This window comes from Rattus norvegicus, chromosome 20, assembly GCF_021556685.1.
Source record: "Rattus norvegicus strain SHRSP/BbbUtx chromosome 20, alternate assembly SHRSP_T2T, whole genome shotgun sequence".
Classification (NCBI taxonomy): Eukaryota; Metazoa; Chordata; class Mammalia; order Rodentia; family Muridae; genus Rattus; species Rattus norvegicus.
The window spans coordinates 15,192,175-15,208,730 of NC_141553.1; the positions used below are offsets into that span (position 1 = coordinate 15,192,175).

The following is a 16,556-nucleotide window of genomic DNA, read 5'->3' on the forward strand; positions in this document are numbered from 1 at the left end:
CAGCACTTGTCTGTATACAGATTCTTTGCTCAGAGGTTTGGTCTACAAACAAAGGACTCTGGAGACAGAGAAACACCCAATCCAAAACAGGATTACATTTGTGAGGCAAAGCCATTGCCTCTCCCACAGCTTTTTGTAAATGCAAATCATTTCTATTCTCAGTATTGGAAACTTCAATGTTTACCCCCTGCCCCTACTCTATACTAAACAAGGAAATCATGTTGAATATCTAGGCCCTAGGTTTGGTCCCCAGCTCCGAAAAAAAAAAGAATAGAAAAATCTACTGATATCCATTTTCTCAAAACCCAGAATTCAGAGGGGTACGTGCACAAGTCCCTGATACTTCAGTAACTTGACAGTTATCAGACCAGAGAGGTTGGCCTCCATTTAAAACAGGTCAAATAAATATGGCACCTCATTAGGAGGGTATCAAAGACAGCTGGCAGGGCAGGTAGACTTCCCAGCCCATGTACACACACTCCTGCCAGAAGGGAGGGTGATAATGTCTGCTATTCCAGAAACTCTGTTCCTAGTGATGACCCCTTGAACATAGATGTCACAGCAGCTGAATTGAGGTCTCCATACAGACAGATGCGTCCTCAGTTCCCTGTTGAAAGCTCTAACCATTAGTCTTTCTACATATAAATAATGGATTGTGTGCAGTTCTCATAGCTGTGTACCACTTAGAAAAATCATTTGTTATCTCCCCATTTGTATTTATGTGTTAGAAATACGGATGGTTAGCCTGCATAAAGACAGGAACACACACATGCACTTAGGTCCCCTTGTCATCCAAGAGCAACTAGGCACAGGTGTGTCTGTTAGGGCCAGCAATTAAAGGGCTGTAAAGGGCTCCTGTCTCTCAGAAGCTTTTTCTTACAAACCTTACAAATGTTTTAAGGGCTTGTCCATACTTTGACCTCACCCTTTCCTCTCCTCCTCTCCCTACTCATCCATATGATTTTCCTGGTTTTCCCCATTTGCCCACACTGGGTCAGCTGACTCTATCATCTAGTCCCAAGGAATGCTAGCAACCATTTCCTATTCAGTCTCTGGTCAGTCTCTCTCTGTCATCCCTTACTATGAAAGGCTTCAGCTATTATCAGTCTCTAGGCTTGTGTCATGGTTGAGAAGTTTCCCTGAAGACTGTCCCTGAAGAAATTCTCTGCGAAAAAGAAAAAGCCTTAGCAAGGTGGGACAACCTTTGTCCACGCAAAAGGGACTGACTTGAATTTGAGTAGGTGATATAATCTGCTCCTTTATAGAAAGAATGAATACTAATTGGACCAAACCTCTGAGCAAAGAATCTGTATACAGACAAGTGCTGACTGACTCCTGTCACTGTTTCTCAAGTAAACTCTTAACTATGTGTGTTGGAATTGATTGGGTCATCAAAGTTCTATGACTGTCAGGATGGTAAATGCCAGAAACTGAAGTCTGATGTCCACTTTGGCCTTTCTCAAGCACTGTAAACTGAGTGTGAATGTGCCCAGTTCCCACATTCCCACATGGCCCATCTATAACACAATAAAACTGTTGGCTAATACTAATGAATACTTTCTTTATAGAAAGAATGAATATATATATATATATATATATATATATATATATATATATATATATATCCAAAGGTACAATAGCAGCAATGTATGTTGGCAGTAGTCAACACTGTCTAATGGATTTAAGGGCCACATGATAGGAGGAAAATCATGCCTCATACTAAAAACTAACCAACTACCCAGGCTAGTGAGGTCCTGACTCTTAGAGGAGAAGTTACTACCACCATTTATTAGACCATTATTCTTTCTAACTGTATTCTAAATGTCCACCCTTACACTCACAGGTCACCGTAGGAGGAAAGGCAACGGAGAAATGATTTGATGGAAAAATATCCAAAGTTATAAGGGAAAAGGAAGATATATCAGAAAACAGAAAAGAGTTTAAAAACTCTTAAATGTCAAAATGTCAATAGAAATATAAATAACCAAAGAGTTGGAAAAATGCTGACGGGAATTTTGGTTTCTTTGGACGAAGGTCATTCTGAGTCAGGTCTCCATGCGGAAAGTGTTCTCCCTAGTTCTGTGATTGCAGTCTTGGAGGAACCCAAGCCAAAGGGCAGAGTAGAGGTACAGAAAGATAGGCACAAAGAGAAAAATCAAAATGTCCTGCTTGAGGCTGCTGGGTCTGTGACTATCTATCATCATTAGAGGAAAAGAGCCTGTTGCTGCTCATACTTGCCTGAGGATTGGTGATTACAGCTGCTCTAGTCATTGGTAGACATCTACATTAGGTCAATATTGAACATAATGAACATCACACTGCATCCTTACTTTATGGCCTGCTGGCTACATCATGGCATGCTGGTACCCTGGTATACCATCTTCTAATCAAAGCATCATCGTCCTTTCTCTTCTATAGAAAGTGGTGAGCAAGCATCTCAAAGCCCAACGTCTTTAATAAGTTTAATTCTATCAGAAGACACAGTCCAGGGCAGCTTTGGAGATCCAAGGTCTTTACCTACAATAATAGTTGTGACACCGTAGCTCACAGCAAGTCAGGGCAGATTGACAATGGATTTGGATAGGTCAAAAGGAGGCTGGGATGCTCTGTGTTGTTCAGACTTTAAAAGAAGCAGTCATGGCTGCTATTGTACTATTTTGTTTTTTAAAGGAAAGCCAGGGTGGGTCCAAAAGAAAACCCAAGGAGAAATACTCATTGACTAAAATCATAACTCCGATGCGACCCAATCGTCATTGAATACATACTTTGTGGGGTTTAATATAATACCACTTATTTGATTCTCCCTTTAAAAGGGGCTCAGTTCTCAGCCATGGCAGGTCATTATGGATTCTGTCCTGAGCACAGTGAGTCTGATACTGTACAGACACTCTTGGTTCTACTCCTATTATTTCAACTCTAACTGCAAGCTTCCTTTTGAGCACAGCTCCTAATCCCATTTGGTGTTTGCTTTTCTCAGTTGATGTGAATACATCTCCATTAACTGGGGAGAGAAATAGAGCCAGACTATTCAAAAGGAAAGAGAGATAAGGGGAGAGGGACAGGGGGAGGAAGAGGGAAGGAGGAAGTTGGGGAGGGAGGGAGGAAGGGAGAGAGGGAGAGATTTTCTATATTTCGCAATTATCTTATGGAAGGCTGGTATCAGAAATGCAGAATTTCATGGAGACACTTCAAGTCTGAAAGAGACCCCGGAGTCTTTGTAAACAGAAACATGATGGTTCAGATTTCAAGACCACAAAATCTGATAAAGGTGGGGAAGAAAATACTGAAAAGAAGCTAAAGAGAGAAGGAGAAAGTTTGAGTTGAGGCTAAGCCCCGCTTACATACAGCTCTCTGCCTGCAAAGCAAGAAAAGTGCACACTGAATGGGATTAGGAGCTGTGCTCAAAAGAAAACTTGCAGTTGGAGTACAAAAGCATGAGGAGTGTCAAGAGTGTCACCCTCACTGTGCTCAGGATGGACTCCATAGCAACCTGCCTTGGCCGAGAAGATGTGAGCCCGTTTTAAGGGGGGGAGAATCAAATAAGCAGTGTTAAATTAACCACACAAAGAAAGCACTCAATTATCTAAACTGCCAATGATAGCTATCCCTGTGCTAAATGCACACAATGCACACAACGAATAAAATAGAAGAAAATATTTCTTTGTATCGTTTGCAAAGAAGTTAAGGCCTGTGAGATACAGAGCATTTAGACTCGAAGAGTACAATACATGGATTGTGTATACATATAAAAACAGATCACAGAAGAGGTTTAACAGCAGAGTGGAACTGCCTGAAAATGAAGCAGCCTTGAACACGGATCAATAGATGATATACGGTTTGTAAATAAAAGATGAAAATACACTCTAAGTGGATGATCAGAGCCCATGAACCCACGGAAAAACATCAAATGCCAGACATTCCTGTAAGCAGAAGCTCAGAGGAGGGAGGGACAGAGGGACGTCAGAGAAAGTGGTGTGTTAAACAGACAATGACTGATTTAACTTAGGGGTGATCTACAGCCACAGCCATTATAAACAATGGTCCTAAAAGAAGTTAACGCTAAAGAAAGGAAGGAACACCTGGTCTGCCAATGCTACGTCATTAAGCATGGAAATGAAATGGAATAAAAACCCCTGAAATTAAAAGGAAAAAAAATTCTGAAAGTATATATAAAGAAAAAAGGACATAGCACAAGCTGCACACACAGCTAAATGTGTGCCCACTTCTCTCATCAGAAGCACCAGTTAAAGTGACTAAGTGGTTGCATGATTCAATGACTTGTGTTACTCCACTACACAGTGCTCCACTCCACTCCACATCTGCAGGACGGAGAAACTGATATGAGATGGGAAGCAATGGAATCCAGGCAGGAGGTAGGTACACACGTAGTACCTCAGGGATGGGAGTGGTCGCAGTCCAACACCAGAAGATTACTGTCATATTGAAACTCACACATTTCTCAGGAAGGCAGAGGAAATCATAGTTTTACGTGAAACTTCATAGTATGTCCACATTTGCTCAAAATTGCTTAAGTGGCTGCAAGGGCAAATCTGTGAGTGTGTGTGTGTGTGTGTGTGTGTGTGTGTGTGTATGTGTGTGTGTGTGAATGTGTGTGTGTGTATGTGTGTGTGAATGTGTGTGTATATGTGTGTGAATGTGTGTGAGTGTGTGTGTATGTGTGTGTGAATGTGTGTGTGTGAGTGTGTGTGTGTGAGTGTGTGTGTATGTGTATGTGAATGTGTGTGAGTGTGTATGTGTGTGTATGTGTGTGTGAGTGTGTGTGTGTGAGTGTGTGTGTATGTGTATGTGAATGTGTGTGAGTGTGTATGTATGTGTGAGTGTGAGTGTGTGTGTGAGTGTGTGTATGTGTGTGTGAGTGTGTGAGTGTGTGTGTATGTGTATGTGAATGTGTGTGAGTGTGTATGTGTGTGTATGTGTGTGTGTATGTGTATGTGAATGTGTGTGAGTGTGTATGTGTGTGTGTGAGTGTGAGTGTGTGTGTGAGTGTGTGTGTATGTGTGTGTGAGTGTGTGAGTGTGTGTGTATGTGTATGTGAATGTGTGTGAGTGTGTATGTGTGTGTATGTGTGTGTGAGTGTGTGTATGTGTATGTGAATGTGTATGAGTGTGTGAGTGTGTATGTGTGTGTGAGTGTGTGTGTGAGTGTGTGAGTATGTGTATGTGTGTGTGTGTGTGAGTGAGTGTGTGTAATTGGGTTCCATTTCACAAATATCTGATTAAAGGATTAAGCATCTGATTGGAAACATCACATGGAAGAAGACAAGGCAGCCTGTTATTTTTATCCTGTGCTGTTTAGCATGATATTAATTTGAAATTATAGTTATCTGGACATTTAGAAATAAACAGAACGTTGTGATGAAATTTATTAATCACCAGAAGGCTCACAGCAGCAGAAAATCAACAATTGCCAGGCACCTCTGTCACAGATCTCACGGCAGAATACAGCGGAAGCCAAAGTCAACGCTAAATGTCAAGGGTGACTAAAGGTTGATTACCTACAGTAAGCCCTGGGGATCCTGGGAGATTGTTCAGTGAGTAAAATGCTTGCCCTAAGCAAAGGACCTAAAGCATGAGGACCTAAGTTCAAATCCCTAGCACCCATGTAAAACCAGATGCAGCAGCATAGGCTTGTAAACTCTATGGGCCTACAGTACGATAGGAGGCAGAGACAAAATTTCTTGGAGCTTCAAGGTTAGCTTTCTCATGTACACAATGGTGAATAAGACACTTGCTTTAGATATGGTGGGAGATGAGAGTCCACACCCAAGATGCTCTCCCAATTTCCATATATGCACCAAGGCATACTCATACCTATACATATATACACACATACACATACATGCACACACACACAGGTAGGCACACATATAGATACACACACAGGCACACACACAGACACACAGACACATATACACACATGTACAGACAAACATGCATGCACACACAGACACACACAGACATACATGTACACACAAACATGCACATGCAGACACACACAGACACACTCACAGGGACACACACAAAGACACACACAGGCACATATACAGATACACACAGACATACACATGTAGGCACACACACAGACACACAGACATGCACACACACATATGCAGGTACACACAGACACACAGACATGCACACACACACAGGCACACACACACACACACACGGTCACATATGCAGACACACACATAGGCACAGTCATACACACAGACATACAAATACACACTAACATGCAAATACAGATACTCAAATGCAGGCACACACAGACATATATACATACACACACAGATACACATAGGCAAGCACATAAGCACACATACACACACACACACACACACACACACACACACACACACACACACACACTGGTTAACCTAGTCTATCAAGTACAGAGTTTCTCGATATCATTTTTTTTTTCCTTTTTTGCTCCAACAACAAGACCTCAGTTCAGGCGTCTTCTGTAGTTGTCTACAGTAGTATTGATGCCAATGGTGAAATTCAGGTTTCCTTGTAATTTTGAGAAGGAGTAGCTGAATGCCTTACCCATTTGTGGGTTCTAAGAGGCACATAATTGATTTTGGTAACAGAAGAGCTTATCCCTGGAAAGCAGAGATTTTCCCTGTGAGGAAGGAACCCACTCAACTTCACAGAACCCTGAAGGGCTGCTCCCAACTCACGGCCATCTCGGGCCACAGCCAAACCTTGGATTGTTCTCTTTTTTTGCAACGCAATTAATATTTCTCTAAAACAAGTCATTGGTTGGCTGTTCTGCACTGGCCGCATTGTTTTTTCATGGCATGACCTGAAGGACTAGAGGAAGGCTGACAGTTAAGCACACAGAGTTATTTAGGAAACTCCACAGAGGGAAGCAGCAAACGGTTTGGAAATGCAAGGTGCATGTGGTCACTGGTCTTCCTGCTGCTGAAGAGAAAGTGTGGCTCTCACCCTTGACTGGTCAGCTTCTTCTTCCTTACATCATTTCTCGAGCAACACTTCACAGTGACTGATCATCGCAAGGCTCGCTTGGCTTCCTCTCCTGCACTCAGAGGTTTCTTTTCAGGAGGAAATGAGACAAACTCCACATTCCAAAAGCCTTCTATTGACCTCGCTATGCTCTTAAGATCTTATTTTTAACTCTTGTTTTCCGAGTTGCAACAGAGGTCATCAGTAGCCCTCTCATTGGTTCACAGTGAAAAGTCACTCTTCTGAAACACACCAGGCAGACACCTCACCTCGGGACCTGGTTTTCTCTCCTGAACTACCTGACCTGAGGGAAGACGCCCCCAATCAGTTCTCCAATACCAACTGGTCAGTTCTGGAGTCATATACATACAAACAACATTATACAGACTGAGCAGGTTGTAATCATATTTAGGAAGATAGATATATATGTATATCTGTTTGTTGTGTTTGGATGCATGTGTAGCAACAATTAAAAAGGGAGCATGAATTTGAGAGAGAAGAGGGTGGGGAAAGAAAAGGGAAGGGGAAATTATACTGTATATTCTAATTTCTGGACTTTTAAAAATGCAAAGATATATACATGCTGTGAGAGTCATGGTTTCCTTTTCGTAATCGATGACAGCTGGGCTGGAATGTGATTCCACAACCCTCAAGCTCTAGGATTTATTCCTATTTCTTCTTGTTTGTATGAAGCTACGCCTGGAGTGCAGGGCTGAGCCATGGGGGTGCTACATTAACTGCACTGCACTGTATATATTCAATACCATTATGAACGAGAAGTGTGACATCAGAAAGTTCACCAAGAACTAGGTCTTGGTTTGTTGCAACAACAATGCCAACCAACCATTGCTTCCAGGGACTAAGCCACTACCCAAAGGCTATGCATGGACTGACCCTGGGCTCCAACTGCATAGGTAGCAATGAATAGCCTAGAAAGGGCACCAGTGGAAGGGGAAGCCCTTGGTCCTGCCAAGACTGAACCCTCAGTGAACGGGATTGTTGGGGGGAGGGCGGTAATGGGGGGAGGATGGGGAGGGGAACACCCATATCGAAGGGGAGGGGGAGGAGTTGGGGTATGTTGGCCTGGAAACCGGGAAAGGGAATAACATTTGAAATGTAAATAAGAGGGGGTTGGGGATTTAGCTCAATGGTAGAGCGCTTGCCTAGCAAGCGCAAGGCCCTGGGTTCGGTCCCCAGCTCCCGAAAAAAAGAACCAAAAAAAAAAAAAAAAAGAAATGTAAATAAGAAACACCCACTTTAATAAAGAAGGGGAAAAAAAAGAAGTAGGTCTTACTCTGTTTAGGGGAAACCGTTATCTTCTAGATAATGCCTTGGGAGTTGTGAAGTAAAAAAGATAGGACTCTGGTTGGAGTTTTATTTATTATCTGTTTATTTGAAGATTTTCAAATTGAAAATAGATTATCTTATTCAGCATATCTTGATCACAGTTTCCCCTCCCTCTACTCTTCCTAGCTCTACCACTATCGCCTCTGCTCGCCCCCAAATCCACTCACCCTTCATTTCCCTTCAGAAAAGAGTAGGCCTCTAAGAGACAACAACCCAAAACAAGATACAATAAGACAAGGCAAAATCCCTCATATGGAGGCTTGACAAGGCCGCCCAATGGCAGGAAAGGAGTTCTGAGCGCAGGCAAGAGAGTCAGAGACACACCCACTCCCACTCCCACTATTAGGAGTCCCACAAAAACACCAAGCAAAAAGCCATAACATACTCAGAGGTACCGATCCAGACCCACGCAGGCCTGGTCCTTGCCATTTCAGTCTCTGTGAGCTCATACGAATCCTGCTTAGTTTTCAGTTGAAGAATTTTGACTTTGTACTATAAGTCACTAGAAATAAATTGTTTTATGGCCATTCGAAAGCCAACAGAGATATCCTCTAGTTGAAAACTACAGAGGCCATTGGCGGAAGCTCTTTCCTGTTTGGTATAGGGTCCATATTGGCATGGGCTAGGGATTATGGCTATTCTAGACTAGAAACACACATCCTGTCTGCCCGGTGTAATGGCAGCAATACGATTATCTTTGTGCGGTCGAAGCTGGTGCCTCATGTTGTCTTGTGTTGCTTTTTGCTGTCTGGAGCAATTCATCGAGTGCCTCTCAAGTTGTGGGTCTCAACTCCTCTGGGATCCCATATCAGATATTTTCCATATCAGAAATCTATGCTGCCATCCATAATGGTGGCAAAATTACAGTTACGAAGAGCCAACTGAAATAGTCTTCTGGCTAGGGTCGCCATAACATAAGTAAGTATGTTGAAGGGTCACAGTGGTAGGAAGATTGAAAAGGACTTATTTAAAAGGTTCTAGAGTTCGGAATAATGGAAATTTAGTAAAACAACAACAAGAGCAAATGGAACATTATATCTACCTCCAAAATAAGCTTTAGTGGAAGAATCATGAGTATTAAAAACAGTATAACTTTGGGGATAATTTAATAACTGCATCAGGTAAAGCAAATATCTATTACATGTCTCACAACAATCACCGCTGTGAGTACGTACCGGATCTTCTGGGTTGTACTGAATGACGTATTCTATCTGTCCGTTAGGGCCATCGTCTATGTCTGTGGCTCCGTTGTCTCCCGCAAACCCCGTGAATATTGTGGTGCCGACCGGAGTGAGCTGGAAAGAACATGGAAGGAAAATTGTCTGTTCTTTTATCATCCATATAAGTTTTCTAATTTACAAAAAACATCTCTTCATTAAGCCCAGGAAGACAGGTGAGCTGCTCAAATCAGACTCGTGGTCCTGGAAATAAATAGGTAAATCTATCCAGTCCTCACACAAGAGTCCTCAAATGTCTGAAGTTTACAATTTCAAGACCGCGATCTGATAAAGAGAAAGTTCGTTGAGCCAGCACCTGTGGACCATTTTGCATCCATTAGCCTCTTAGCACCTGTGGAGAAAAAGGCATCTGTTTTCTTAGGTTAAAAAAAAAAACTTTAATGTATAAAGTTATTCACAGGCTAGGATTTAAATTGAGGTTGGGGTTTCATTTTGAAATATGAAATAATTCCAGAGTCACAGAAGCCAGGGTTGGTAATGTATGTGAACAATGCGTTAACAAGTAGCCATGATACTTAGATCTACTCCTTCAGCATTAGTCCTTCCTTTATTATTTCTCTCAGTGAAAAGAGTCCCAAAAGACTAGCCTTCAACTACCCGAAAGAGAAAGACATTCATTTATTCTTGAAATGGTAAAGGCATCCCAAGAGACTTAATGTTCCTTATTTATGATTTTCATGATTTCAATTCATGACAGATTACATTGGGTCATTCTTGTCACTTGTTTTAGAGACTCCAAGTGGCACTACCATTGGACAAGAAGTTGTATTAGTTTATATTTCTGAGACGAAAAGGATGGGGGACAATGGCTTTGTTGCCCCAACAGAGAGAAGGTAGTATAACTGCATTAATGGATACACGAGATTCGGTGAGAAGGGGATTTAAATCCTTGAAAACTAAATTGCAAGCCGTAGTGTGACAGACGATTTTGCCATATCTTCCCCTTCGTGCTACGGTTTCCTCTTATAATTCTAGTAAGAATTCAATTGATCTCCAGCTTCTGGAATGTTTACCGTGTGGAGGAGGAGGAGCAGGCTCAGGCATGGCCATGTGATCAGCTCGGCGTTCGTACAGATGGGTGAGCTTTGCTCTGTTGCAAAGCTGTGTGTTTATAGCAAACATGTTTGGATGGCTCCTGCTCATTTGTACCACGACAGCACGCTAATGGGCACATGTGTGTGCGTGTACATTTGCAATAATAGTGCAGCTCTTCATGATCTGTTGATGACAGACCTGTCCAGCCAATATTAGAGTGTGTTTGATGCCGATAGCAGAGCAATATTTGCGTTAAAGGATTAAGGTAGGAAGATGAACAATTTCAAAAGCAAACTCATGGACTTCAGGGCAAGTGAGAGGATTTGACTGTTAAAGGGCTTGCCACTCAAGCAAGAAGACTGGGTTCTGGGTACCCAGAGTCCAGGTAAATGCCCTGCAAGTGTGGCAGGGGCTGTAATTCCAGGCCTGGAAAGCAGAAGGGGGGGGGGAATCTCAACAACAAGCTGACTAGAGAAAGAGTCTAAGTGGCCCCGGGTTTGATTAAGAGAGTCTGCCTTAAAGACTATCATCCTGAGTGAGGTAACCCAATCGCAAAAGAACACACATGGTATGCATTCACTGATAAGTGGCTATTAGCCCAAAAGCTCAGAATACCCAAGATATAATTCACAGACCACATGGAGCTCAAGAAGAAGAAAGACCAAAGTGTAGATGCTTCAGTCCTTCTTAGAAGGGGGAACACACATACTCACAGGAGGAAATATGGAGATAAACTGTGGAGCAGAGACTGAAGGAAAGACCATGCAGAGACTGCCCCACCTGGGGATACATCCCTATACAGCCACCAAACATAGACAATAGTGCGGATGCCAAGAAGTGCATGCTGACAGGATCCTGATATAGCTGTCTCCTGAGAGGCTCTGCCAGAACCTGACAAATACAGAGGCAGATGTTTGCAGCCACCCATTGAATTGAGAATAGTGTTCCAATGGAGGATTTAGAAAAAGAACTGAAGGAGCTGAATGTGTTCGCAACCCCATAAGAAGAACAATATCAACCAACCAGACCCCCAGAGATAAAAGCACCATCTCAAGAGTACACTGGGATGGACCTATGGCTCCATTGCATATATAGCAGAGGATGGCCTTGTCAGGCATCAGTGGGAGGAGAGGCCCTTGGTCCTGTCAAGGCTAGATGCCCCAGGGTAGGGGAATGTCAGGGTGGGGAGGTGGGAGGGAGTGGGTGGGTGGGGGAACACCCTTACTGAAACAGGGGGAAGGGAAATGGCATAGTGGGTTTCTGGAGGGGAAACCCGGAAAAGGGACATTTGAAATGTAAATTTAAAAATACCTAGTAAAGAAGAAGAAGGAGAAGGAAGAAGAAAAGGAGGAGGAGGAGGAAGAAAAAGAGGAGGAAGAGGAAGAAAAAGAGGAGGAGGAGGAGGAGGAAGAAGACGATGACAATGTAGAGACCAATCCAGGAAGGTTGTAGACTCCAGTCTCAGGCCTTTACAGGCACATTTATTTGCACGCGCACGCGCGCGTGCGCGTGCGCACACACACACACACAAACACACAGAATATGCACACATGCTCACATGCACACTACATGAGTACACATGAAAAGAAGAAAAAGACAAATGTAAGGTTAATAGATTTAAATATTTCATTTAATTTCCTTGTGTTTTTTCCCGCCAGAAATATGCTTGAATATTTGGACTTTCATACTTAGGTATGTAGTGGGTGTGTGTCTGTACCTGTGTGCATGCATGTGTGCATAAGCATATATCCATGATTTATGTCTGCACTGAAGATATATGCTTGCATGTCTTTACGCATGCCTGTGCACATACGCCATATCCTCCTGTGAACTTTCCTTTCTGAGGCATACATGCTGCGCCTTTGTAAACTCCTGAGTATGTTGAGGGTGTGTAAGAATCCTCAAGACCCCCTGCCCTCACACAGTTTATACTCACCTTCGTGGTAATAGGAGCTTGGCAGCACATCTTCTACACAGATAGGAATGTTCTGGAATGTTCCATATCTTTTTATAGTTCAATATGTTACCTTTCAATTTGGTTTTTGAAGGGCCAGCCTGGATAGACGCCTGAGGGTTTCGCTTATTTATGCCAGTCGTATCTCGCCCCACAAATCATTTACACAGTTAGCCAAAGGGTCATAAACTATATAGATTAATTGGAAATCAAAAGCTATAGAAAATCACTGCCCAGAAAGCAAAACAGTTTACAAAGATTCGACGGTGAAAAGGTTTCTGGCGTAAATAAGTGATAAATGCCCCGAGAGGCAGGCGAGTTCAGGCTGGTCGAAATGCTGTGCAGTAGTTCATGTGTGTAAAACTCAGGCAGGAGTACATCAATAGGTACGGTTGGGTTAACGCATATGTTATTTATTCAATTAAAATATCATTGTTTCTCTGTGTTTGAGGGGATGAGAGACTGTTTTGACTTGTAAAGCTATTTTTTCTGAAATGTTAAATGTCATGACTCTTCCTGGTTGTCAAACTTGACTATATCTGGAATGAACTACAATCCAGAATTGGAGAGCACGCCTGTGATCCAGATCTTGAGGCTGGGAGACACAAGTTTTGGACCTGGATCTTGGCATGGAAATCTGGAGGCATAGTGGCCATGAAAAGCTTAGGTCCAGGCAAGGTGGTCCTCGCCTTTAATCCCAGTAGACAGAGGCCAGGAGAGCTCTGAATTCAGAGTCAGTTCGGGACAAAGCAAGTCCCAGATCCAGGCATGGTGGCACACACCGTTAATCTGGGCCACACCTTCTACTAGAGACCCACATAAGGCCATAGGAAGAAGGAAGACTCACTCTTCTTCCCCTGCTTGCACTTCCTTGCCAGCACATCTGTTGGAACCTACTTCCTCAGAAGACCAGTTCAAACAACTAACCTCGTGGGACTGAACAACTACTAGACTCTTGGACTTCCCATTCACAGCTGACCATTGTTGGGGTAGTTGGACTACAGACTGTAAGTCCTCACAATAAATTCCCTCAATATAGAGAGGCATCCCCTAAGTTCTGTGATTCTAGAGAACCCTGACTAATACATGAAGCCATCGCCTTATTTAATGAACAGTAAGAAGCATTAAGAATAAACAGAATATTACTTATTCTATTTATTGTGCTACCATCACATGGGATACATTTCCTCTTGCCAACCTAAATTGATTTTTAACAAGAGTCTCAAAGAGAATATTTGCTTTCACTAATCTCCCTTGATTTCCCCCAGAGAATAATCGCGTTCGCTGTTTGATTTATAGTTTCGTACAGTTGCTATTTCTATATGTGGTTCTTAGGTTGCATAACATTTCCATGAATGCCGAATAATGGACGGCAACTTTGAAGCCCCAAGGAATATAGGAGCAGGCTGTCAGCCTCTGCTCACACGCTTTCATTCAGCTAGCCATTATAAAATCTTTTCTATGTGCTTCTCTACAAAGAAATCTAACGTTGCGGCTTTGATTCACTAACACGGTAGCGACACAAAGCCATGCCTGGATGAATCAGATGTGACATCCACATTTTCTCTATGAGCCCTATTCTGGGTTATTTTGCTGGGGGGAGCACAGGAAGGCATATGATCACAACAGTTAATGGACATTTTAAACAACAAAACCATTAACGAATCATCACAAAATGTGAAAAAAAAGTCAGTCAGTGAACTGTAAAGACGATTGCATGCAGCATGAGAGCGAGTCTAAGGCAGCAAAGTGTGGGGCGGACCGGCCCTCTGCACCCCTTTTCTGGGTAAGTAGCTTCCTTCCCTCTCCTGGCCCTTCTCCAGTCTACCATCATCTATTTGGAATCTAATTCCAGAGACTCTTCATTTGAGCATCGTTTGCCTGGTAAGTCTCTTCTTTCCGCTGGCACCCCTGCTCCTCCATCCCACCGTGATCTGCAAACTCAGAAGCCCAGTTCCCAAGGATCCCCTGAACCCTCCTTGTTCCCGGTTCTGCTCTGCCTGCACAGCGTACTTCTCCCTTTTCCATTTTCCTCCATCCTCCTCCATGTTGCCTCTGTCTGTGACCATCTCCACGCACAATAGCCTTTGAGATCAGTAGCCTTTGAGCCATAGTTGTCTGGGAGAGACATACCTTTCCTCTCCCATCTTCCCTTTGCCTTCAATCTCTGCACCCACAGACATAGCTTCAGACTCCTGGATTGGAAGCCATCTTGGCCTGGAGCAGCTAAAGAGCGCATGCACTGGCTTCCCATGGCTTAGGTTAGGTTCCTCATCTTATGCACTGGGTTAAACTAAGGAAATCCAAAGTAGCATGTAGGGCTCTGGCACTTGAGTGCTCCTCATGGAGATCTCTCGCCCGGCTAGCTGTGTGGGTTCGGGCGAGGTGGAAAGAGAACTCGGGCAGGGAGGGGGACAGTGTTCGCTGGCCCCAGCTGCTGGTCCTTCCCCTTTGCACCGCCACTTTGGTTGCCCAGCTGGACTGAGCCAGGAGGAGACTGACTAGCCGGAAAAGGGTGCAGGGGAGCTTCTGGCGGCGATTTCAGGGAGAGCAGATCTCTTATGACAGAATCTCTCAGATGATGGAATAATTCCTGCACACCTTTAATTCTGAACACGACAGTTAATAGTTCTTCTATATATTCAGGGGTGTGGTCCTGTTTCTATGACTGATCTGTCTTGAGCCTAGGTGAACTGTGGTCACATCCTCAACTATGGAGGAGGAGTTTGGGGGGTTGTCCTCTATGACTGATCTGTCTCAAACCTCTCTACAGGGGTTTATGGGGGGGTGAGCACAGCTATGTGATACCCTGATATTCTGTGAGAATGGAAATGCACCTGCCATCCCGTTTAGGGTCCCCCGGGGATTCAACCTGTCTCAACCAGGAATCAGGGTGCCTTTTGCTGCCCACTGCCCCACAGTAGCACATCAAAAACACAACCAAAAAGAAAAAAAGGTCCACATGACTTGTCCCGTGCCCAGGTCAAATTGCAGAAATAACACAAATACCCAGAAGTGCAACCAATCTCATAAGAAGTATAGTAATGGAATTAAAGACACAGATTAACAGACACTCAACAACAGTAGGTTGAGTAGGTTCTAAGGCTCACTTTCTCCAATAGATATGTCAAGTGAACAAAACATACAGCAAAACCTCAGAATTAAATGGCATCTTACATCAAATGGACCAAACGTAAGTCTACAGAACACTCTAGCCAACATCAAAGAATACACACTCTACTCAGCTGCAAATGGACACTTCCCTAAAATAGACCAGAAAACACACATAGGAAATAGAGAAAACCAGAAATAGTTCCATATATACTTCCCCAAAACATTCTACAATGAAACTGAAAAAGTCAATACCAAAGGTCAATACCAAGCCACAGCCCCTTAAGTATAGGTAGAGGCGAAGCATCCTGTTACTAAATCATAAATGGATTGGAGAAGAAATCAGGAAAGAAACAAAAATAATCCTGAAACTAAACACAACCGAAAACACGACCACAGTAACAAGAACAATATCCCTGGGATATGTCAAAAGTAGTTTGAGAGGGATATTTATACCTCTGAATTCCTACCTTTAAAAAAAATTCAGAAGGAGCACAAATGAATGATTCAATGAGGCAACATAGGAATTTGGAAAAACAAAAACTAATCAAACCAAAGCCCAGCCGATGGCAAGAAACAATAAAATTCCAGGCATGAATGAATGAAATTGAAACAAAGAAAATCAACAACATGAAGAACTAGTTTTTTGAGACGACAAACAAGGTTGGCAGACCCTCAACCCGACTAACCAAAGAAAGGAAAGAGAAGACCCTAATTAGCAGAAGTGAATAGGGAAACATTATGACAGACACCAAAGGAATTCAGAATATTATAAAGGAATACTTGGAGAACCTGTACCTCAGTAAGGTGGCAAGTCTAATATAAGGGCATTAGTGGATTGTTTCATTCAAATTACCAAGTTAGACCAAGAAAAGACCAACAATC

The 16,556-nt window shown here is 43.0% G+C and overlaps 1 protein-coding gene across 6 annotated transcripts in view; it reads right to left on the reverse strand.

The window, feature by feature from the left end:
- Window positions 1-16,556, reverse strand: part of Pcdh15 (protocadherin related 15) — an 827,095-nt gene that overhangs the window by 421,053 nt on the left and 389,486 nt on the right. For all 6 annotated transcript variants that reach the window (XM_087598371.1, XM_087598373.1, XM_087598372.1 and 3 more), the window contains one exon: window positions 9,509-9,628. In XM_087598371.1, coding sequence (XP_087454497.1) covers window positions 9,509-9,628 — 120 coding nt within the window. The remainder of the gene's footprint in view (window positions 1-9,508; window positions 9,629-16,556) is intronic.